Below are 22,756 nucleotides of genomic sequence, written 5' to 3'. Positions count from 1 at the left end.
CCCTACAGGTTCGAGAACTATGTAGACATGACCTAGAACTGTTTCCGCTCAATAACCAATAGCGGAACCTGGATGCTCATATTGGCTCCTACATATTCTACAAAGATCTTTATCGGTCAAACCGCATAACAACATACGTTGTTCCCTTTATCATCGGTATGTTACTTGCCCGAGGTTCGATCGTCGGTATCCAATACCTAGTTCACCCTCGTTACCGGCAAGTCTCTTTACTCGTTACGTAATGCATCATTCCGTAACCAACTCATTGGCCACATTGCTTGCAAGGCTTATAGTGATGTGCATTACCGAGAGGGCCCAGAGATACCTCTCCGACAATCGGAGTGACAAAACCTAATCTCGAAATACGCCAACTCAACATCTACCTTTGGAGACACCTGTAGAGCTCCTTTATAATCACCCAGTTACGTTGTGACGTTTGGTAGCACACAAAGTGTTCCTCCGGTAAACGGGAGTTGCATAATCTCATAGTTGTAGGAACTTTGTATAAGTCATGAAGAAAGCAATAGCAACATACTAAACGATCAAGTGCTAGGCTAACGGAATGGGTCAAGTCAATCACATCATTCTCCTAATGATGTGATCTCTTTAATCAAATGACAACACATGTCTATGGTTAGGAAACATAACCATCTTTGATTAATGAGCTAGTCAAGTAGAGGCATACTAGTGACATTAAGTTTGTCTATGTATTCACACATGTATCATGTTTCCGGTTAATACAATTCTAGCATGAATAATAAACATTTATCATGATATGAGGAAATAAATAATAACTTTATTATTGCCTCTAGGGCATATTTCCTTCAGTCTCCCACTTGCACTAGAGTCAATAATCTAGATTACACAGTAATGATTCTAACACCCATGGAGTCTTGGTGCTGATCATGTTTTGCTCGTGGAAGAGGCTTAGTCAACGGGTCTGCTACATTCAGATCCGTATGTATCTTGCAAATCTCTATGTCTCCCACCTGGACTTGGTCCCGGATGGAATTGAAGCGTCTCTTGATGTGCTTGGTCCTCTTGTGAAATCTGGATTCCTTTGCCAAGGCAATTGCACCAGTATTGTCACAGAAGATCTTCATTGGTCCCGATGCACTAGGTATGACACCTAGATCGGAAATGAACTCCTTCATCCAGACTCCTTCATTTGCTGCTTCCGAAGCAGCTATGTACTCCGCTTCGCATGTAGATCCCGCCACGACGCTTTGTTTAGAACTGCACCAACTTACAGCTCCACCGTTTAATAAAAACACGTATCCGGTTTGCGATTTAGAATCGTCCGGATCAGTGTCAAAGCTTGCATCGACGTAACCATTTACGACTAGCTCTTTGTCACCTCCATAAACGAGAAACATATCCTTAGTCCTTTTCAGGTATTTCAGGATGTTCTTGACCGCTGTCCAGTGATCCACTCCTGGATTACTTTGGTACCTCCCTGCTAAGCTTATTGCTAAGCATACATCAGGTCTGGTACACAGCATTGCATACATGATAGAGCCTATGGCTGAAGCATAGGGAACATCTTTCATTTTCTCTCTATCTTCTGCTGTGGTCGGGCATTGAGTCTGACTCAACTTCACACCTTGCAATACAGGCAAGAACCCTTTCTTTGCCTGATCCATTTTGAACTTTTTCAAAACTTTATCAAGGTATGTGCTTTGTGAAAGTCCAATTAAGCGTCTTGATCTATCTCTATAGATCTTGATGCCCAATATGTAAGCAGCTTCATCGAGGTCCTTCATTGAAAAACTTTTATTCAAGTATCCCTTTATGCTATCCAGAAATTCTATATCATTTCCAATTAACAATATGTCATCTACATATAATATCAGAAATGCTACAGAGCTCCCACTCACTTTCTTGTAAATACAGGCTTCTCCAAAAGTCTGTATAAAACCATATGCTTTGATCACACTATCAAAGCGTTTATTCCAACTCCGAGATGCTTGCACCAGTCCATAAATGGATCGCTGGAGCTTGCACACTTTGTTAGCACCTTTTGGACCGACAAAACCTTCCGGTTGCATCATATACAACTCTTCTTCCAGAAATCCATTCAGGAATGCAGTTTTTACATCCATTTGCCAAATTTCATAATCATAAAATGCGGCAATTGCTAACATGATTCGGACAGACTTAAGCATCGCTACGGGTGAGAAAGTCTCATCGTAGTCAACCCCTTGAACTTGTCGAAAACCTTTTGCAACAAGTCGAGCTTTGTAGACAGTTATATTACCATCAGCGTCAGTCTTCTTCTTGAAGATCCATTTATTCTCAATGGCTTGCCGATCATCGGGCAAGTCAACCAAAGTCCATACTTTGTTCTCATACATGGATCCTATCTCAGATTTCATGGCTTCAAGCCATTTTGCGGAATCTGGGCTCATCATCGCTTCCTCATAGTTCGCAGGTTCGCCATGGTCAAGTAACATGACTTTCAGAACAGGATTACCGTACCACTCTGGTGCGGATCTTACTCTGGTAGACCTACGAGGTTCAGTAGAAACTTGATCTGAAGATTCATGATCAATATCATTAGCTTCGTCACTAATTGGTGTAGTTGTCACAGGAACCGGTTCTTGTGATGAACTACTTTCCAATAAGGGAGCAGGTACAGTTACCTCATCAAGTTCTACTTTCCTCCCACTCACTTCTTTCGAGAGAAACTCCTTCTCTAGAAAGGATCCGAATTTAGCAACGAAAATCTTGCCCTCAGATCTGTGATAGAAGGTGTACCCAATTGTCTCTTTTGGGTATCCTATGAAGACACATTTCTCCGATTTGGGTTCGAGCTTATCTGGTTGAAGTTTCTTCACATAAGCATCGCAGCCCCAAACTTTAAGAAACGACAACTTTGGTTTCTTGCCAAACCACAGTTCATAAGGCGTCGTCTCAACGGATTTTGATGGTGCCCTATTTAACGTGAATGTGGCCGTCCCTAAAGCATAACCCCAAAACGATAGCGGTAAATCAGTAAGAGACATCATAGATCGTACCATATCCAGTAAAGTACGATTACGATGTTCGGACACACCATTTCGTTGTGGTGTTCCGGGTGGCGTGAGTTGCGAAACTATTCCGCATTGTTTCAAATGTAAACCAAACTCGTAACTCAAATATTCTCCTCCACGATCAGATCGTAGAAATTTTATTTTCTTGTTACGATGATTTTCTACTTCACTCTGAAATTCTTTGAACTTTTCAAATGTTTCAGACTTGTGTTTCATCAAGTAGATATACCCATATCTGCTCAAATCATCTGTGAAGGTGAGAAAATAACGATACCCGCCGCGAGCTTCGACATTCATTGGACCACATACATCGGTATGTATGATTTCTAACAAATCAGTTGCTCGCTCCATAGTTCCGGAGAACGGCGTTTTAGTCATCTTGCCCATGAGGCACGGTTCGCAAGTACCAAGTGATTCATAATCAAGTGATTCCAAAAGTCCATCAGTATGGAGTTTCTTCATGCGCTTTACACCGATATGACCTAAACGGCAGTGCCATAAATAAGTTGCACTATCATTATTAACTCTGCATCTTTTGGCTTCAACATTATGAATATGTGTATCACTACTATCGAGATTTAATAAAAATAGACCACTCTGTAAGTGTGCATGACCATAAAAGATATTACTCATATAAATAGAACAACCATTATTCTCTGATTTAAATGAATAACCGTCTCGCATCAAACAAGATCCAGATATAATGTTCATGCTCAACGCTGGCACAAAATAACAATTATTTAGGTCTAAAACTAATCCCGATGGTAGATGTAGAGGTAGCGTGCCGACCGCGATCACATCGACTTTGGAACCATTTCCCACGCGCATCGTCACCTCGTCCTTAGCCAATCTTCGCCTATTCTGTAGTCCCTGTTTCGAGTTGCAAATATTAGCAACAGAACCAGTATCAAATACCCAGGTGCTACTGCGAGCATTAGTAAGGTACACATCAATAACATGTATATCACATATACCTTTGTTCACTTTGCCATCCTTCTTATCCGCCAAATACTTGGGGCAGTTCCGCTTCCAGTGTCCAGTCTGCTTGCAGTAGAAGCACTCAGTCTCAGGCTTAGGTCCAGACTTGGGTTTCTTCTCTTGAGCAGCAACTTGTTTGCTGTTCTTCTTGAAGTTCCCCTTCTTCTTCCCTTTGCCCTTTTTCTTGAAACTGGTGGTCTTATTGACCATCAACACTTGATGCTCCTTCTTGATTTCTACCTCCGCAGCCTTTAGCATTGCGAAGAGCTCGGGTATAGTCTTGTCCATCCCTTGCATATTATAGTTCATCACGAAGCTCTTGTAGCTTGGTGGCAGTGATTGAAGAATTCTGTCAATGACACTATCATCAGGAAGATTAACTCCCAGTTGAATCAAGTGATTATTATACCCAGACATTTTGAGTATGTGTTCACTGACAGAACTATTCTCCTCCATCTTACAGCTATAGAACTTATTGGAGACTTCATATCTCTCAATCCGGGCATTTGCTTGAAATATTAACTTCAACTCCTGGAACATCTCATATGCTCCATGACGTTCAAAACGTCGTTGAAGACCCGGTTCCAAACCGTAAAGCATGGCACACTGAACTATCGAGTAGTCATCAGCTTTGCTTTGCCAGATGTTCTTAACGTCGTCAGTTGCATCTGCAGCAGGCCTGGCACCCAGCGGTGCTTCCAGGACGTAATTCTTCTGTGCAACAATGAGGATAATCCTCATGTTACGGAACCAGTCCGTGTAATTGCTACCATCATCTTTCAACTTAGCTTTCTCAAGGAACGCATTAAAATTCAACGGAACAACAGCACGAGCCATCTATCTACAACAAACATAGACAAGCAAAATACTATCAGGTACTAAGTTCATGATAAATTTAAGTTCAATTAATCATATTACTTAAGAACTCCCACTTAGACAAACATCTCTCTAGTCATCTAAGTGATCACGTGATCCAAATCAACTAAACCATGTCCGATCATCACGTGAGATGGAGTAGTTTTCAATGGTGAACATCACTATGTTGATCATATCTACTATATGATTCACGCTCGACCTTTCGGTCTCTGTGTTCCGAGGCCATATCTGTATATGCTAGGCTCGTCAAGTTTAACCTGAGTATTTCGCGTGTGCAACTGTTTTGCACCCGTTGTATTTGAACGTAGAGCCTATCACACCCGATCATCACGTGGTGTCTCAGCACGAAGAACTTTCACAACGGTGCATACTCAGGGAGAACACTTCTTGAAAATTTAGTGAGAGATCATCTTAAAATGCTACCGTCAATCAAAGCAAGATAAGATGCATAAAGGATAAACATCACATGCAATCAATATAAGTGATATGATATGGCCATCATCATCTTGTGCTTGTGATCTCCATCTCCGAAGCACCATTGTGATCACCATCGTCACCGGCGCGACACCTTGATCTCCATCGTAGCATCGATGTCGTTACGCCATCTATTGCTTCTACGACTATCACTAACGCTTAGTGATAAAGTAAAGCAATTATAGGGCGTTTGCATTTCATACAATAAAGCGACAACCATATGGCTCCTGCCAGTTGCCGATAACTTCGGTTACAAAACATGATCATCTCATACAATAAAATATAGCATCACGTCTTGACCATATCACATCACAACATGCCCTGCAAAAACAAGTTAGACGTCCTCTACTTTGTTGTTTGCAAATTTTACGTGGCTGCTACGGGCTGAGCAAGAACCGTTCTTACCTACGCATCAAAACCACAACGATAGTTCGTCAAGTTAGTGCTTTTTTAACCTTCGCAAGGACCGGGCATAGCCACACTCGGTTCAACTAAAGTTGGAGAAACAGACACCCGCTAGTCACCTGTGTGCGAAGCACGGCGGTAAAACCAGTCTCGCGTAAGCGTACGCGTAATGTCGGTCTGGGCCGCTTCATCCAACAATACCGCTGAACCAAAGTATGACATGCTGGTAAGCAGTATGACTTGTATCGCCCACAACTCACTTGTGTTCTACTCGTGCATATAACATCAAAGCATAAAACCTGGCTCGGATACCACTGTTGGGGAACGTAGTAATTTCAAAAAAATTCATACGCACACGCAAGATCATGGTAATGCATAGCAACGAGAGGGGAGAGTGTGTCCACGTACCCTCGTAGACCGAAAGCGGAAGCGTTATGACAACGCGGTTGATGTAGCCGTACGTCTTCACGATCCGACCGATCCAAGCACCGAACGTACGGCACCTCCGAGTTCAGCACACGTTCAGCTCGATGACGATCCCCGGACTCCGATCCAGCGGGGTGTCGGGGATGAGTTCCGTTAGCACGACAGCGTGGTGACGACGATGATATTCTACCGACGCACGGCTTCGCCTAAGCACCGCAACGATATGACCGAGGTGGAATATGGTGGAGGGGGGCACCGCACACGGCTAAGGAACGATCACGAAGATCAACTTGTGTGTCTAGAGGTGCCCCCCTGCCCTCGTATATAAAGGAGGGAGGGGGAGGTGCGGCCGGCACCCTAGGGGTGCGCCTGGAGGAGTCCTACTCCCACCGGGAGTAGGACTCCCCCCTCTTACCTTGGTGGAGAAGGAAAGGGGGGAGGGGAAAGAGGAAAGGGGGGCGCCCCCCTCCTTGTCCTATTCGGACTAGGAGGAGAGGGGGCGCGCGGCCTGCCCTGGCCGGCCCTTCCTCTTCTCCCTCATGGCCCATGTAGGCCCATTAACCTCCGGGGGGGTCCGGTAACCCCCCGGTACTCCGGAAAAATCCTGATTTCTCCCGGAACGATTCCTTATCCAAATATAGGCTTCCAATATATCAATCTTTATGTCTCGACCATTTCGAGACTCCTCATCATGTCAGTGATCACATCCGGGACTACGAACAACCTTCAGTACATCAAAACATATAAACTCATAATGAAACTGTCATCGTAACTTTAAGCGTGCGGACCCTACGGGTTCGAGAACTATGTAGACATGACCTAGAACTGTTTCCGGTCAATAACCAATAGCGGAACTTGGATGCTCATATTGGCTCTTACATATTCTACGAAGATCTTTATCGGTCAAACCGCATAACAACATACGTTGTTCCCTTTGTCATCGGTATGTTACTTGCCCGAGGTTCGATCGTCGGTATCCAATACCTAGTTCAACCTCGTTACCGGCAAGTCTCTTTACTCATTACGTAATGCATCATTCCGTAACCAACTCATTGGCCACATTGCTTGCAAGGCTTATAGTGATGTGCATTACCGAGAGGGCCCAGAGATACCTCTCCGACAATCGGAGTGACAAAACCTAATCTCGAAATACGCCAACTCAACATCTACCTTTGGAGACACCTGTAGAGCTCCTTTATAATCACCCAGTTACGTTGTGACGTTTGGTAGCACACAAAGTGTTCCTCCGGTAAACGGGAGTTGCATAATCTCATAGTTGTAGGAAGTTTGTATAAGTCATGAAGAAAGCAATAGCAACATACTAAACGATCAAGTGCTAGGCTAACGGAATGGGTCAAGTCAATCACATCATTCTCCTAATGATGTGATCTCTTTAATCAAATGAAAACACATGTCTATGGTTAGGAAACATAACCATCTTTGATTAATGAGCTAGTCAAGTAGAGGCATACTAGTGACATTAAGTTTGTCTATGTATTCACACATGTATCATGTTTCCGGTTAATACAATTCTAGCATGAATAATAAACATTTATCATGATATGAGGAAATAAATAATAACTTTATTATTGCCTCTAGGGCATATTTCCTTCAGGCCGTGCCATGAACTTAGCATAAGCCGGTTGCCCAAACAAAGCATGATATGGACTCCTGATTTTGACCACTTCAAACGTCAATTCTCAGCCCTGGAATCATACTCATCTCCAAAGGCCACCTCCAATTCAATCTTGCCAACTGGGTAAGCCGACTTGCCTGGAACCACCCCATGGAAAACAGTGTTGGATGTTCCCAGATTCTTCTCAGTCAACCCCATGCGCTGGAAAGTATCACAATAGAGGATATTGATGATGCTACCTCCGTCCATGAGTACCTTAGTGAATTTATATCCACCAACCTGGGGTGCTACCACCAAGGCTAACTGACCCGGATTATCGACTCGTGGAGGGTGATCCTCTCTGCTCCATATGATGGGTTGCTTTGACCATCTCAAATAACGAGGAATTGCCGGCTCAACCGAATTTACGACCCTCTTAAGAACCTTCTGGTCACGTTTGCATAAGCTAGTGGTAAACACATGGTACTGCCCACCACTCAACTATTTCGGATGGATCTGATAACCCGACTGTTGCTGCTGTTGTCCTCCCTGACCAGATTGCTGCTGATTATTTCCACCCGTCTGTCCCTGAAAACCAGAATTTGAAGCACCGCCCGGGCCATGAAAGCCGCCAGCCCCTGAACCGCCGCCAGATCCATGACCACTATCAAAGGTATTGGAATTTTTAAACGCCTTCATGATCGCGCAATCTTTCCACAGGTGTGTAGCGGGGTGCTCCCGGGTGCCGTGTTTCGGGCAGGGCTCATTGAGTAGCTGCTCAAGAGATGGGCCTGACCCTCCGGATCGAGGCCACTTACCCTTACGTCTCTAATTGTTACCCTGTGTATTAGCGTTGGCTACAATCTCCGGGTTGCCGTCCGCCTTATGCTTATTGCCGCTTTGATTCACCGGGTTGTGCTGTTGACCCTTTCCATTGCCGTTCCTTTTTCCCTTCCCTATCTTCTCATCATCAGACGCGGGATCCTTGGTGCCCATATCCCTGCAGTCACGCTTAAGGCGCCTCAGTTTCTGCCTCAGCGGCTCAAAGCTGCAATTTTTCTCCAACATGAGGACTGCAGAGCCGGCATCCATCTTATCAGATGAATGAATTATCTCCTTGACCCGGTGTACCCAATGGGTGGTGGATTCGCCCTCCCCCTGCTTACAATTCGTCAAGTCCACGATTGACATAGATTGCTTATAGGTGTCCTTGAAGTTCTGGATAAAACGGGCTTTTAACTCCTCCCACGAACCAATAGAATTGGGCGGTAAATTTTTTATCCAAGACCGGGCTGTTCCATCTAACATCATGGTGAAATATTTAGCCATTGCCGCGTCACTGACTTCCAACAGCTCCATGGCCATCTCATAACTCTCAAATCAGGCTCCAGGCTGTAAGTCGGCCGTGTAATTCGGCACCTTTCGAGGTCCCTTGAAGTCCTTGGGCAGGCGCACATTGCGCAAAGCCGGTATCAAACAAGGAACACCACCGGTTCTGGTGGCTACTCCCATCTCAGTAGAAGTTGTTGGATACTTTGGAATATCCTGATGTGCCGCCTGTTGAGCCGCCAGCTGAGCCGCCCGCTCGTTCTCCTGACGTACTCGGTCTTGCACCGGGTTATAGCCACCATGTTGGTCACGGTGTTGGGCGTTGCTTGACAAAGCTTCAGATTCCATGTGCCTGCTGTAACTTGGGCTCCGGTTCTAACAAAGCGGTGCTAACCAAGGTGGAGGAGTTGAATGAATCCTATCCCGACTATAAGAATAGGTATCTTGCTGAGCCAGGGCCGTCTGAACAAGTTCCCTGATCCTTCAGGTCTCCACCGCTGTTGGATCAGCACCGTCCACTGGAAGAGCCGCCAGACGCGCTGACGCTGCGATTAAATTCTCCATGGGGTTGGAAGAGTGACCCTCTGTTATCGGCACATAACGCAGTGGTGCCATGCTCACATGAGGAGGTGGCATCTCTCGACGCTGAGCCGGTCCTCCTGCTCCGGATGTCATAAACTAATTGACATCTGGCAGGTTACTTGGGCCGGCTCCGGGTGTAGCGGAAAGAACCCGAGGGTCGTAATTCGGAGGTAACCGGGATTGGGTCTTCTGGTGTCTCCTCCTCATTACCTCATTGGACGCGTTTAAGCTCATCGTGAGCTGGTAAGCCTCTGACTGCAACCGCTATGCCCGGGCGTCGAGAGTCGCCCACTCCGTAGCTAGTCTAGTATCCTCAACTGCCAAGGCCTCCTTGGCCTGAGCTATCTCCTCACGTACCCGTGCCACCTCCGCATCATGCTCATCTTTGTTCGCAGGGATAACCGTGGCGGTTAACAGGGCCGTAAGCTTGTCCATGAGGTCTATCAGCACTTGAGCCGGCGGGTGCACAGGGCCTCCTGCCCCGACCGCTCCTATCCCAGACGTAATTGCAGTAGCGGCTGTAGAGTTTTGACCGGGTTGAGTCCCAGCCATGAAGACTCCTGCCCAATTCGGCGACTCACAGGGGTCCGGAATACTGAAGCCGTCGGAACAGCCCCCGAGCACACCATCTTGAACTTGATACAGAGAATCTGTTGAACCGGCGGACGAATCACCGTCAGAGCTGACGGCCGTCTCACCACCATCTTCAGGTCCTTCAGAAAGCTCTTCTCCATGGACGCAGCCCACAAAGACACGCTTCATGCCGGGTTGAGCTCGGGCGGGTTTCGCACGCTAAGCCGTCTCGACGAGGTCGGTGCAGTTGTCCGACTCAGGCCCTGGCTCACCAATCCGGCCGATGAAGACGTGGATCCCTCCGAAGGGACCCGGTACCCGTACTCAATTGAGCCGGCGTCGGGGCCCCAGCCTTCGTCGTCGATGTAGATCTTGCCGCGATGACTCTTGGTCATCCGGCCCACTGCGTATCCCTTGAGCCCTTTGAAGTTGCCCTTCAAGAACTCAAATCCACCGTGCGCTGGCCCCACGGTGGGCGCCAACTGTCGTGGAATTGTCACGTCAGATGTGCTCGTGAAAGGACTTAATTGTGGAGCCATTGCAACAAGGAAGCTTGAAGGGGTTAATCGGGACAAAGGACACGAGAGGGTTTATACTAGTTCGGCCCCTTACGGTGAAGGTAAGGCCTACGTCTAGTTGGGTTGGTATTGATGTTTCGATGACCAGGGAGCGAGATACGCTATGCCCGGTTCTCGATGAGTTGTTTCTTGCCCTAAGCCGCCAGCAGGTCGTCCCCTTATATACACGGGTTGACGCCCTGTGGCCTACAGAGTCCCGGCCAGCTTATAACAGTGTCCGGCTCGGTTACTATTTAAAACTACCTTATGATACAGGTCATGCCATTACGGCGGTTTACTACAACGGGCCTTAAGTCGCCTGTGGGCTTAAGTCCCCTATTGAACCGCCGTCTTCATGCTTGGTCTTGGGCTTGAGTCTTCTTTGCGTAACCGGGCCCCTCCTGGGCGGCTTACACAAATAGTTATATCCCCAACAGTTACTGACTACAAAGCTCGACTTATCGCAAAAGGTTTTGGACAAGTTCAAGGGTTTGACTAATATGAGACTTTCTCACCCGTCGCAATGCTTGAGTTTGTCTGAATCATGTTAGCAATTGCCGCATTTTATAATTATGAAATCTGGCAAATGGACGTCAAAACTGCATTCCTTAATGGATTTCTTAAAGAAGAGTTGTATATGATGCAACCAGAAGGTTTTGTCGATCCTAAAGGTGCTAACAAAGTGTGCAAGCTCCAACAATCCATCTATGGACTGGTGCAAGCATCTCAGAGTTGGAATATATGCTTTGATGAGGTGATCAAAGCATATGGTTTTATACAGACTTACGGTGAAGCCTGTATTTACAAGAAAGTGAGTGAGAGCTCTGTAGCATTTCTGATATTATTTGTGGATGACATATTGTTGATTGGAAATGATATATAATTTCTGGATAGCATAAAAGAATACTTGAATAAGAATTTTTTATATGAAAGACCTCGGTGAAGCTACTTACATATTGAGCATCTAGATCTATAGGGATAGATCGAGATGCTTAATAGGACTTTCACAAAGCACATACCTTGATAAAGTTTTAAAGAAGTTCAAAAATTGATTAGTCAAAGAAAGGGTTATTTCCTGTGTTACAAGGTGTGAAGTTGAGTAAGACTCAAAGCTTGATCATGGCAGAAGATAGTTCATTCCCTATGCCTCAGCCATAGGTTCTGCAAAGTATGCCATGCTGTGTACCAGACCTATTGTGTGCCTTGCCATGAGTTTGGCAAGGGGGTACAATAGTGTTCCAGGAGTGGACCACTGGACAACGGTCAAAATTATCCTTAGGTACCTAAAAAAACTAAGAAAATATTTCTCGATTATGGAGGTGATAAAGAGTTCGTCGTAAAGGGTTACATCAATGCCAGCTTTAACACCAAACTAGATGACTCCGAGTCTCAATATGGATATGTATTGAACGTGGGAGCAATTAGCTAGAGTAGCTCAATGCAGAGCATTGTCGACATAGAAATTTGCAAAATACATATGGATCTGAATGTGGCAGACCCATTGACTAAATCTCTCTCACAAGCAAAACATGATCACACATTAGTACTCTTTGAGTGTTAATCACATGGCAATGTGAACTAGACTATTGACTCTAGTAACTCTTTGGGTGTTGGTCACATGGCGATGTGAACTATGAGTGTTAATCACATGGCAATGTGAACTAGATTATTGACTCTAGTGCAAGTGGGAGACTGATGGAAATATGCCCTAGAAGAAATAATAATATCGTTATTATTATATTTCCTAAATCATGATAAAGGTTTATTATTCATGCTAGAATTGTATTGATTGGAAACTTAAATACATGTGTGAATACATAAACAAAATATCGTGTCCCTACTAAGCCTCTACTAGTCTAGCTCGTTGATGAAAGATGGTTAAGGTTTCCTAACCATAGACATGTGTTGTCATTTGATAACAGGATCACATCATTAGGAGAATGATGCGATGGACAATGCCCATTCGTTAGCTTAGCATATTGATCGTTCAGTTTATTGCTATTGCTTTCTTCATGTCAAATACATATTCCTTCGACTATGAGATTATGCAACTCCTGGATACCGGAGGAATACCTTGTGTGCTATCAAACGTCACAACGTAACTGGGTGATCATAAAGATGCTCTACAGGTATCTCCGAAGGTGTTTTTTGAGTTAGCATAGATCGAGATTAGGATTTGTCACTCCGAGTATCAGAGAGGTATCTCTGGGCCCTCTCGGTAATACACATCATAAGAAGACTTTCAAGTAAAGTGACTAATGAGTTAGTTGCAGGATGATGTATTATGGAACGAGTAAAGGGACTTGTCGGCAATGAGATTGAACTAGGTATGAAGATACTGGCGATCAAATCTCAGGCAAGTAACATACCGATGGACAAAGGGAATTACGTATGTTGTCATAAGGTTCGACCGATAAAGATCTTCGTATAATATGTAGGAGCCCAATATGGGCATCCAGATTTCTCTATTGGTTATTAACCGGAGAGGTGTCTCGGTCATGTCTACATAGTCCTCGAACCCGTAGGGTCCGCACGTTGACGATATATTGTTATATATGAGTTATATGATTTGTTGACCGAATGTTGTTCAGAGTCCTGGATGATATCACGGACATGACGAGGAGACTCAAAATGGTCGAGGGGTAAAGATTGATATATAGGACGATGGTATTCGGACACCAAAAGTGTTTCGGGGGGTACCGGGTACTTATTGGGTCACCGAAAGGGGTTCTGGGCACCCCCGGCAAAAGATATGGGCCTTATGGGCCAAGAGAGGGAACGCGCCAGCCACAAGGGGCTGGTGTGCGCCCCATAGCAGGCTGGCCTAGGAGGAGAAGGAAAGAGGGAAGGGAAAGGAAAGTGTGGATTATGATTCCCACTTCCTTCCCTCCCCCCCCCCTCTCTCTCTCTTTCCTTCCCCGTCGGTTATATATAGCAGGGGGAGGCGCAGGCTTGGGAGGGAGCTCAAGTAGGATTCCTCCTACTTGGGGTGCCCCCTAGAGCTGCTCCTCCCTCCCTCCCACCTATATATACATGAAGGGGGGCGCCACACATAAAACATATCAATTGTTAGCAATGTGCGGCGTCCCCCTCCATCGTTTACACCCCCTGTCATATTTTCGTAGTGCTTAGGCTAAACCCCGCGGAGATCACTTCACCATCACCGTCACCACGCCGTCGTGCTGACGGAACTCATCTACTAGCTCGACGTGTTGCTGGATCAAGAAGGCGAGGAACGTCACCGAGCTGAACGTGTGCAGAACGCGGAGGTGTCGTGCGTTTGGTACTTGATCAGTTGAAGCACGAAGAAGTTCGACTACGTCAACCGCATTGTGAAACGCTTCCGCTTACGGTCTACCAGGGTATGTAGACACACTCTCCCTCCCGTTGGTATGCATCTCCATGGGCAGATCCTTGCGTGTGCGTAGATTTTTTTTGAAATTCCATGCAAGGTTCCCCATCAATCTCTGATGTAGATTTTCCAGGTCTAAAATTTCAACTGCCGGCAATCTTCCTCTTCATGTAAATCTTGCAAATTAAGAGAGGAAAGACATTAGAATTGAATTATAAAGTGTTATAATGATAAAAAATATTGTAAATATCAGTAGGAAAACATGATGCACAATGGATGTATCAATGGCGCTGCATGCAGGTGCGGGAGCACGGCGCCCTCTCCCGTAGCGGCGGCCGGAGGGCGTGGAGGGAGTCTGACTGCCTCCACTACATTCTTTGGCCAACCACGAAGCGCCTCCGCAAGGCGGAGCACGAAGAATCGGCACCGCCGCGCCGCTCGAGGCGGCCAAGAGGAGTACCACTTCGCCTTCGTCCTCTGAAACTCCACGGTGGAGTATCATCTCCATGTCAAGAAGGATGAGTCGTTTAGCGTAGGTTTAAATCTAGTATATTTTAAGTTTGTGCGATGAACTATGTTTAAATTTTGGTGAGAACTATGTCATTATTCTTTGAAAAATTTGTTCTGCCATGCGTTTCGCGGTATTAAGGGTCTGTTTGGTTCCAAATAAGTCACCAACTTATAAGTCGAAAAGTGAAAAAAATGACTTATTTGCCAAACAGACCTGACTTATAAGTCACCTCAACTTATAAGTCATAAGTTGCTCCACCCCAACTTAAAACTTATAAATCGCCTCCTTTTGCGTGGATCCCATAACCTGCATGATATGGATTGATGTGAAAAGGTGTGTCAGGTGACTTATAAGTCAGGTGACAACCAAACAGGCGTGACTTATAAATCACTGGTTTTAAGTCACCTAACTTATAAATCAGGTAATTTATTGGAACCAAACAAGCCCTAATGGGAATTTGCGATACAGGATCTGGCTGGCTAGAGATGATCTGATGTACTCCTTCTGCAAACTAATATAAGAACGTTTAGATCATTATTGTAGTATTCTAAACGCTCTTATATTAGTTTACGGAGGGAGTACTCCATCCCTGATGCAAATCATGGCGGATCGGATCTGTTGTCGCCACGGGGGACCGTCGATGAATGCCACCTACGTTACGTGGACAAGGCAGATCATCTTCATCTGACTCATTCTCTCTTTTTTTTCACTTAAAGAAAGAACGGAACAGGGCCGCTTTCTCGAAGCAGAGGAGCAGTCCATTTCTTTTCCCTTCTGAATAGCGTGTGCGCGCCCCAAAAAGACACGGTCCGCCGTCGACCACGCAGGCGAGTCGTTAGAAGAGAAGTGGAGGCAGCGGCAGGGAGGGAGGGGAGGAGCGCCGCCATGGCCTCACGCTTCAACTCCCGCATCTCCTCCGGCGACTTGGTGGGTGGCTCACCCAGCTGGCTAGCTCTGGCCTTCTTCCTCTGTCTTCCTTGGACGAAATCCAAATCTGCAATTCTGACTTGTTTGATTCTGGTCGCCGCGCGCAGAGGTCGGGGAGCTCGCTGACGGTGGGGGAGCGGCTCTGCGCGGTGGTCCTGCCCTTCGTCGCCATCGCCGAGTTCGTCTTCTTCGCGCTCACCGACTGCCTGGCCGGCATCTGCTCCCCTCCCTCGGCCTCCTCCTCCTCGCACCCGCGCAGAGATCCCTCCGCCCCGTCCTTCTTCCTCACGGCCAAGAAGGGGAGCCACCACCACCACCACCTCCTCCGCCGCCGCGTCGCGCCGGGCTGCTCCTCCCTCAGCTTCCGCGACCTCGCCCGCCTCGCCGACGAGTCCAGATGCTGTATAGAAAACCATCCATCTCTTTTCCCCCTCGATTTCATCTTAGTACTTCTTATTGCAATGTCGTTTGATACGAGTCTTCTTTTCCTTGCCGACTGAATCAAGTCTCGGTGAACGAGGTGGAGGCGCTGTTCGAGCTCTACAAGAAGATCAGCTGCTCCATCATCAACGACGGCCTCATCCACAAGGTACCCACTAAAGCTAAAGCGCCTCTGTTTCTTCTGTAATCTGAAACAAATTAGTGCACAGTCCTAATTCGACAGAGATACATGACCGGCAATGTTTGGGCTTAGCGATTCAGATCCGGATTACTTCATAGATCCATCTGAAAATGCTGCATCACATGTGATGGATTCTTTCCCCAGCACATGGATTAAGGAGACACTGTCATATGAGCTGTATAGAGGGAGCAATAATAAATTTGGCTTGACCCACGGAATTATTGGCCTGTATTTTTTCCAGGTCAGTACGTTGTGTTGTGTGGCGCTTACATGTCTGAATGTTTGATTTGTCACCTTCATTCTTGTGGCGTGACTAAGTTATTTATTAACCTAATGGTGCAATAATTTTGCATCTTACTTTGTTGATGATTGATGTGCAAGTCCAAGTCTGTGAAAGAATATTAATTAAGTTTATAGTGCACATATGAACGATCTGTTATGGGTGCACATATGACGTGCGGGGATGAAATTGTCCTCTTCTATTCTTTTCGCATACTATGATTGAACCGTCAATTAGATTTCCAGGTCAGCACGTTGTGTGGATTCCGTGTGAAGTTTGAACCAGCAAAGGAACAGTAATTAGTTTTATAATGCACATATGAACCATCTGTTATGGGTGCACATATGACGTGCGGGGATGAAAGCGGGTACCTAGAAAAGTTTCAATGCCCTTTTATATTCGTATACTATCTATGATTGAACTAGCAAAGCATAAAAAAATGACCTATCTGTCTTTTCTGTTGAATTGTTATTTAGGAAGAACTTCAGCTAGCATTATTCAAGACTCCTAGTGGGCAGAATCTTTTTCTTGATAGGGTAAGCGTTGACAACTTCAATTTGCTATTTTTAAGTGCTTCAAGATCATTATTTACCATGTCATACACGGAATTCTGAATTGCTCACATTGCATTTTGGTTTGTGAGATAGCATCCAACTGAGATTGTCCTATATGATTCAGGTTTTTGATTTGTTTGATGAGAAGAAAAATGGAGTAATAGAGTTTGAGGAGTTTATTCATGCTCTCAGTGTCTTTCATCCATTGGCACCTGTGGAAGACAAGATCAACTGTAAGTACTATTCTTGCAAAAACTATGACTTCTGCATGAACATGTTGAGATATACTTACAGTTAGGGCTCTCCTTCTGAGTTTTTTCAGTTGCATTTAGGCTCTATGATTTGAGACAGACTGGCTTTATTGAGCGCGAGGAGGTTAGTTCAGATGGATGTTGTATTTCTGTCTGTACCTGTAGTTCCTTTACTTCAGCAGGGTGATCTGTTGGTGCTCCTGTTTCTTAGGTGATGCAAATGGTTATTGCCATTTTGAATGAATCTCATGTGGAATTATCGCATGACCTTCTTGAGGCCATCCTAGACAAGGTACGCAATCATTTCCTTGGGCTTCTTTCGTTATTTATTTCCATTTTACATGGATGTAAGTTTGAATTGGTTTCAGACATTTGAGGATGCTGATACCGATAGGGATGGAAAAATTTGCCAAGAAGAGTGGAAGGAATTTGTATTACGCCATCCTAAACTATTGAAGAACATGACTCTACCCTATCTAAGGTTTGAAAATCTGAAAACTACAATCAGATAATTGTCAATACCGTCTGCAACTTACATTCCATATGTTTAGAGCTAGTCAGAAATACATTGGCATTTCTTCTCTTTGAAAACATTTCGTCGGTGTTTACATGAGTGATTTCTTGCCAATCTGTGTATCAGGGACGTCACAACAGCGTTCCCAAGTTTTGTTTTCAATACCGCGGTTGAAGACTAAACATCACAAGGCTTGTACTTGATGGTGACAAGTTGGTTGCTGATTGCGTCAGCCGTTGAGAATTGGGATGCTGAGAAAGAGAGCAGCCATGTTAAGGATGGCTGTTGCTTCAGGATGGACATCAGATAATCAACCCGGCAACTGAAGAGTCCCATTCATGATGGCAAATTGGCAGCTAACGGCGTCTGGTGTGCATTGTGTTGTACTAACTGTATATACACCATTCATTCAAGAACAGGACAGCGTGATATGAGGAGTCTAAGTTGCTCATATACATAGATAGGAGGAATCTAAGTTCCGCAAATGCCAGCCAGTTCCGCGCAATTTTGTGAATGCTAACTTGTGATGTTGTAGCGTCCATTATCTAGACTATCCTAATCCTAGCGCCAACATATGTCATGGCTAAGCCATGATTGATGTATATATAATCGAAAACCTTTCCGAGACGCATGCTTTTGCTTGGTGATAGCTACTGTACAAGAGTGATGCAAAGCATATTCGCCAAGTGTTTGTCCATGAACCAATCATCTCACCTGTGATGGGCTGATGGCGACAGTGGACTTTGTTTTGGCCCTTGGGGTGATGCAAGGGCCAGTTCTTTATGTGCTTTCCTGATGCTAATCATACGTAGATGTGAACTAATCAAAGTAACTCAATCATTGATGTGAATGAACTGAATAAAGTAATTTCCTTTCGATTGGGGGATAAACGCTGCACACACATGGATTCACCAACGTGGACCGCTTCCCAGAAAGCCATGTCACACACCAATCACCAATATGCTTGGCATTTTTACAAGTCGGCACGCCAGATTATGTGGCAAAACTATTGAAAGTGAGGAGAACATTACATGAGTACTCCCTCTATAACTCTTATAAGATCGTTTATATAGATCGCTAAAGTAGTTTGTTATTTTTTCTACGTTGATTGTTTATTTTAGAATTATCGTCTTCCTATTGTCCGACACTACATTTCATACAAGAAAAAACAAACTCACTCAAATCTTTTGGAAAGATTCATGGCATCAGATCAAACATTTTGGGATCATACAAATGCGCGGAACATGAACTACACGAGGCCATACCGGGCGAAAACAAAACAAAACTACCTACCACGCAATGCTGCTTGTGTCAGCATGCACGAAAAAAAAAACCTTTTCGTTGATAAGAACAAAACAGGGCGGGCCTAGGTGAGGCAGCATCTATCGTCCTTTTTTTTTCCTTTTTGCGGGGAAGGTAGTATCTGCCATATTTTTTGATGTCCCTTTCTTGATGGACCGCCAAGGTTTGGAAGCATATGGTTAGTTAGCTCTTAGCTAGATCATGGAAGTGGATAACCTGAGAATGGATGCAACAATCATCTGTTCTCTGACCTGCGCGTCGAAAAGGACAAAGAAAAAAGGGAGAGGAAATTCGTCACCTTTTGAAAAATTTGTATATATTTTCCCAAAATTTTGTGAACTTTTCTCAAATTCAAGGACTATTCCAAAATTTCATTAACTTTTTATAAATAATTGTGATTTTTTTAATTTTTGAACTTCTTTTACATTTTTGCATTCTTTTAAAATTTGTGAACTTCTTTGTGATTTCATTAACTTTTCCAAGGCATGAGATTTTTTCAAAATTTTCTTTTCTTCAAACTCATGAAGTTCCTTCAAACTTACGAAATTTTTAAAAATTTGTGAACTTTTTCTCAAACCAGTGAATTGTTTCTAAAATGTCAACGGGCAACAGATCTGGTTAGAGATCAAGGTCAATGGCGAGCCGGTCTATAGTCTACCCTTTCAAACTTTTTCAAATCCATGATTGTTTTTCTATTTCATAAACTTTTTCCATTGTTTTCAAAGTACTATGAAAGATTAGGGAGAAGAAAAATCAAACTGGGAAAACTGCAGCGAAAGACATCGACGGCACGGGCGAACGAGCGAAAGGAGCAGTAGTGGGCGAATGTTGGGGAACGTAGTAATTTCAAAAAAATTCCTACGCACACGCAAGATCATGGTGATGCATAGCAACGAGAGGGGAGAGTGTGTCCACGTACCCTCGTAGACCGAAAGCGGAAGAGTTATAACAACGTGGTTGATGTAGTCGTACGTCTTCACGACCCGACCGATCAAGCACCGAAACTACGGCACCTCCGAGTTCTAGCACACGTTCAGCTCGATGACGATCCCCGGACTCCGATCCAGCAAAGTGTCGCGGAAGAGTTCCGTCAGCACGACGGCGTGGTGACGATCTTGATGTTCTACCGTCGCAGGGCTTCGCCTAAGCACCGCTACAATATTATCGATGACTATGGTGGAGGGGGGCACCGCACACGGATAAGAGATCTCAAGGATCAATTGTTGTTCTCTCTAGAGGTGCCCCCCTGCCCCCGTATATAAAGGATCCAGTGGGAGGGGGTCGGCCGGCCAGGAGGGGCGCGCCAGGAGGAGTCCTCCTTCCACCGGGAGTAGGACTCCCCCCTTCCTTGTTGGAGTAGGAGAGAAGGAAAGAGGGGGAGAGGAGGAAGGAAAAGGGGGCTGCACCCCTTGTCCAATTCGGACCAGAGGGGGGCTGCGCGCCTCCTTCCTTTCGGCCTCTCTCCTCTGTTCCCGTATGGCCAAATAAGGCCCATATACTCCCCGGCGAATTCCCGTAACTCTCCGGTACTCCGAAAAATACCCAAATCACTCGGAACCTTTCCGAAGTCCGAATATAGTCGTCCAATATATCGATCTTTACGTCTCGACCATTTCGAGACTCCTCATCATATCACCGATCTCATCCGGGACTCCGAACTCCTTCGGTACATAAAAACTCATAAACTCATAATATAATTGTCATTGAAACCTTAAGCGTGCGGACCGTACGGGTTCGAGAACAATGTAGACATGACCAAAACACGTTTCTGGTCAATAACCAATAGCGGAACCTGGATGCTCATATTGGCTCCCACATATTCTACGAAGATCTTTATCGGTCAAACCGCATAACAACATACGTTGTTCCCTTTGTCATCGTTATGTTACTTGCCCGAGATTCGATTGTCGGTATCTCAATACCTAGTTCAATCTCGTTACCGGCAAGTCTCTTTACTCGTTCCGTAATACATCATCCCGCAATTAACTCATTAGTTACAATGCTTTCAAGGCTTATAGTGATGTGTATTACCGAGAGGGCCCAGAGATACCTCTCCGACAATCGGAGTGACAAATCCTAATCTCGAAATACGCCAACCCAACATGTAACTTCGGAGACACCTGTAGAGCACCTTTATAATCACCCAGTTACGTTGTGACGTTTGGTAGCACACAAAGTGTTCCTCCAGTAAACGGGAGTTGCATAATCTCATAGTCATAGGAACATGTATAAGTCATGAAGAAAGCAACAACAACATACTAAACGATCGTGTGCTAAGCTAACGGAATGGGTCATGTCAATCACATCATTCTCCTAATGATGTGATCCCATTAATCAAATGACAACTCTTTTGTCCATGGCTAGGAAATAGAACCATCTTTGATAAACGAGCTAGTCAAGTAGAGGCATACTAGTGACACTATGTTTGTCTATGTATTCACACATGTATTATGTTTCTGGTTAATACAATTCTAGCATGAATAGTAAACATTTATCGTGATATAAGGAAATAAATAATAACTTTATTATTGCCTCTAGGGCATATTTCCTTCAGTCTCCCACTTGCACTAGAGTCAATAATCTAGTTCACATCAACATGTGATTCAACACCAATATTCACATCTGTATATGATTAATACCCATAGTTCACATCGTCATGTGATCAACACCCAAAGGGTTTACTAGAGTCAATAATCTAGTTCACATTGCTATGTGCTTAACACCCAAAAGAGTACTAAGGTATGATCATGTTTTGCTCGTGAGAGAAGTTTAGTCAACGGGTCTGTCACATTCAGAGCCGTATGTATTTTGCAAATATTCTATGTCTACAATGCTCTGCATGGAGCTACTCTAGCTCATTGCTCCCACTTTCAATATGTATCCCGATTGAGACTTAGAGTCATCTGGATCAGTGTAAAATTTTGCACCGATGTAACTTTTACGACGAACTCTTTTATCACCTCCATGATCGAGAAACATCTCCTTAGTCCTCACTAAGGATATTCTTGACCGCTGTCCAATGATCTACTATTAGATCAAAATTGTATTCCATTGCCAAACTCAGAGCAAAGTATATAATAGGTCTGGTACACAGCATAGCATACTTTATAGAACCTATGACTGACGCATAGGGAATGACTTTTCATTCTCTTTCTATTTTCTGTCGTGGTCGGGATTTGAGTCTTACTCAATTTCACACCTTGCAACACAGACAAGAACTCCTTCTTTGACTGTTCCATTTTGAACTACTTCAAAATCTTATCCAGGTATGTACTCATTAAAAAACTTATCAAGCGTCTTGATCTATCTATATAGATCTTGATGCTCAATGTGTAAGCAGCTTCACCGAGGTCTTTCTTTGAAAAACTCCTTTCAAACACTCCTTTATGCTTTCCAGAAAATTCTACATCATTTCCAATTAATAATATGTCATTCACATATACTTATCAGAAAGGTTGTAGTGCTCCCACACACTTTCTTGTAAATACAGGCCTTTCCAAAAGTCTGTATAAAACCATATACTTTGATCAACTCATCAAAGCGTATATTCCAACTCCGAGATGCTTGCACTAGTCCATTGATGGATCGCTGGAGCT

The 22,756-nt window shown here is 44.6% G+C and overlaps 1 protein-coding gene across 2 annotated transcripts; it reads left to right on the top strand.

Moving 5' to 3' along the window:
- The first annotated feature begins 15,411 nt into the window (after positions 1-15,411).
- LOC123068480 (calcineurin B-like protein 9) lies at positions 15,412-18,485 on the top strand. Of its 2 annotated transcripts, none has more exons than XM_044491060.1 (9): positions 15,412-15,637; positions 15,745-16,039; positions 16,144-16,226; positions 17,016-17,075; positions 17,218-17,326; positions 17,416-17,468; positions 17,556-17,636; positions 17,713-17,825; positions 17,985-18,485. In XM_044491060.1, exons 1-9 carry the CDS (start codon positions 15,596-15,598, stop codon positions 18,037-18,039), a joined length of 891 nt encoding a protein of 296 aa, XP_044346995.1. In that variant the 5' UTR covers positions 15,412-15,595; the 3' UTR covers positions 18,040-18,485. The 2 variants fall into 2 exon arrangements, with proteins under 2 accessions (XP_044346995.1, XP_044346996.1); XM_044491061.1 differs by lacking the exon at positions 15,412-15,637 and adding an exon at positions 16,340-16,500 and having other exon boundaries at positions 15,753-16,039.
- The last annotated feature ends 4,271 nt before the right edge of the window (positions 18,486-22,756 follow it).

This window comes from Triticum aestivum, chromosome 3B (genome assembly GCF_018294505.1).
Source record: "Triticum aestivum cultivar Chinese Spring chromosome 3B, IWGSC CS RefSeq v2.1, whole genome shotgun sequence".
NCBI classification, from domain to species: domain Eukaryota; kingdom Viridiplantae; phylum Streptophyta; class Magnoliopsida; order Poales; family Poaceae; genus Triticum; species Triticum aestivum.
The sequence above is the reverse complement of the archived record's forward strand: the minus strand, read 5'-3'. Positions and strand labels throughout refer to the sequence as shown.

What these genes read in the sequence shown, in the direction of transcription:
- LOC123068480 (XM_044491060.1), top strand. Translation starts at nt 15,596, where the DNA reads ATGGCCTCACGCTTCAACTCCCGCATCTCCTCCGGCGACTTG. An exon ending in TTGAGGCCATCCTAGACAAG is followed by an intron (nt 17,637 to 17,712) that starts GTACGCAATCAT and finishes AATTGGTTTCAG; the next exon opens with ACATTTGAGGATGCTGATAC. An exon ending in ATGACTCTACCCTATCTAAG is followed by an intron (nt 17,826 to 17,984) that starts GTTTGAAAATCT and finishes TCTGTGTATCAG; the next exon opens with GGACGTCACAACAGCGTTCC.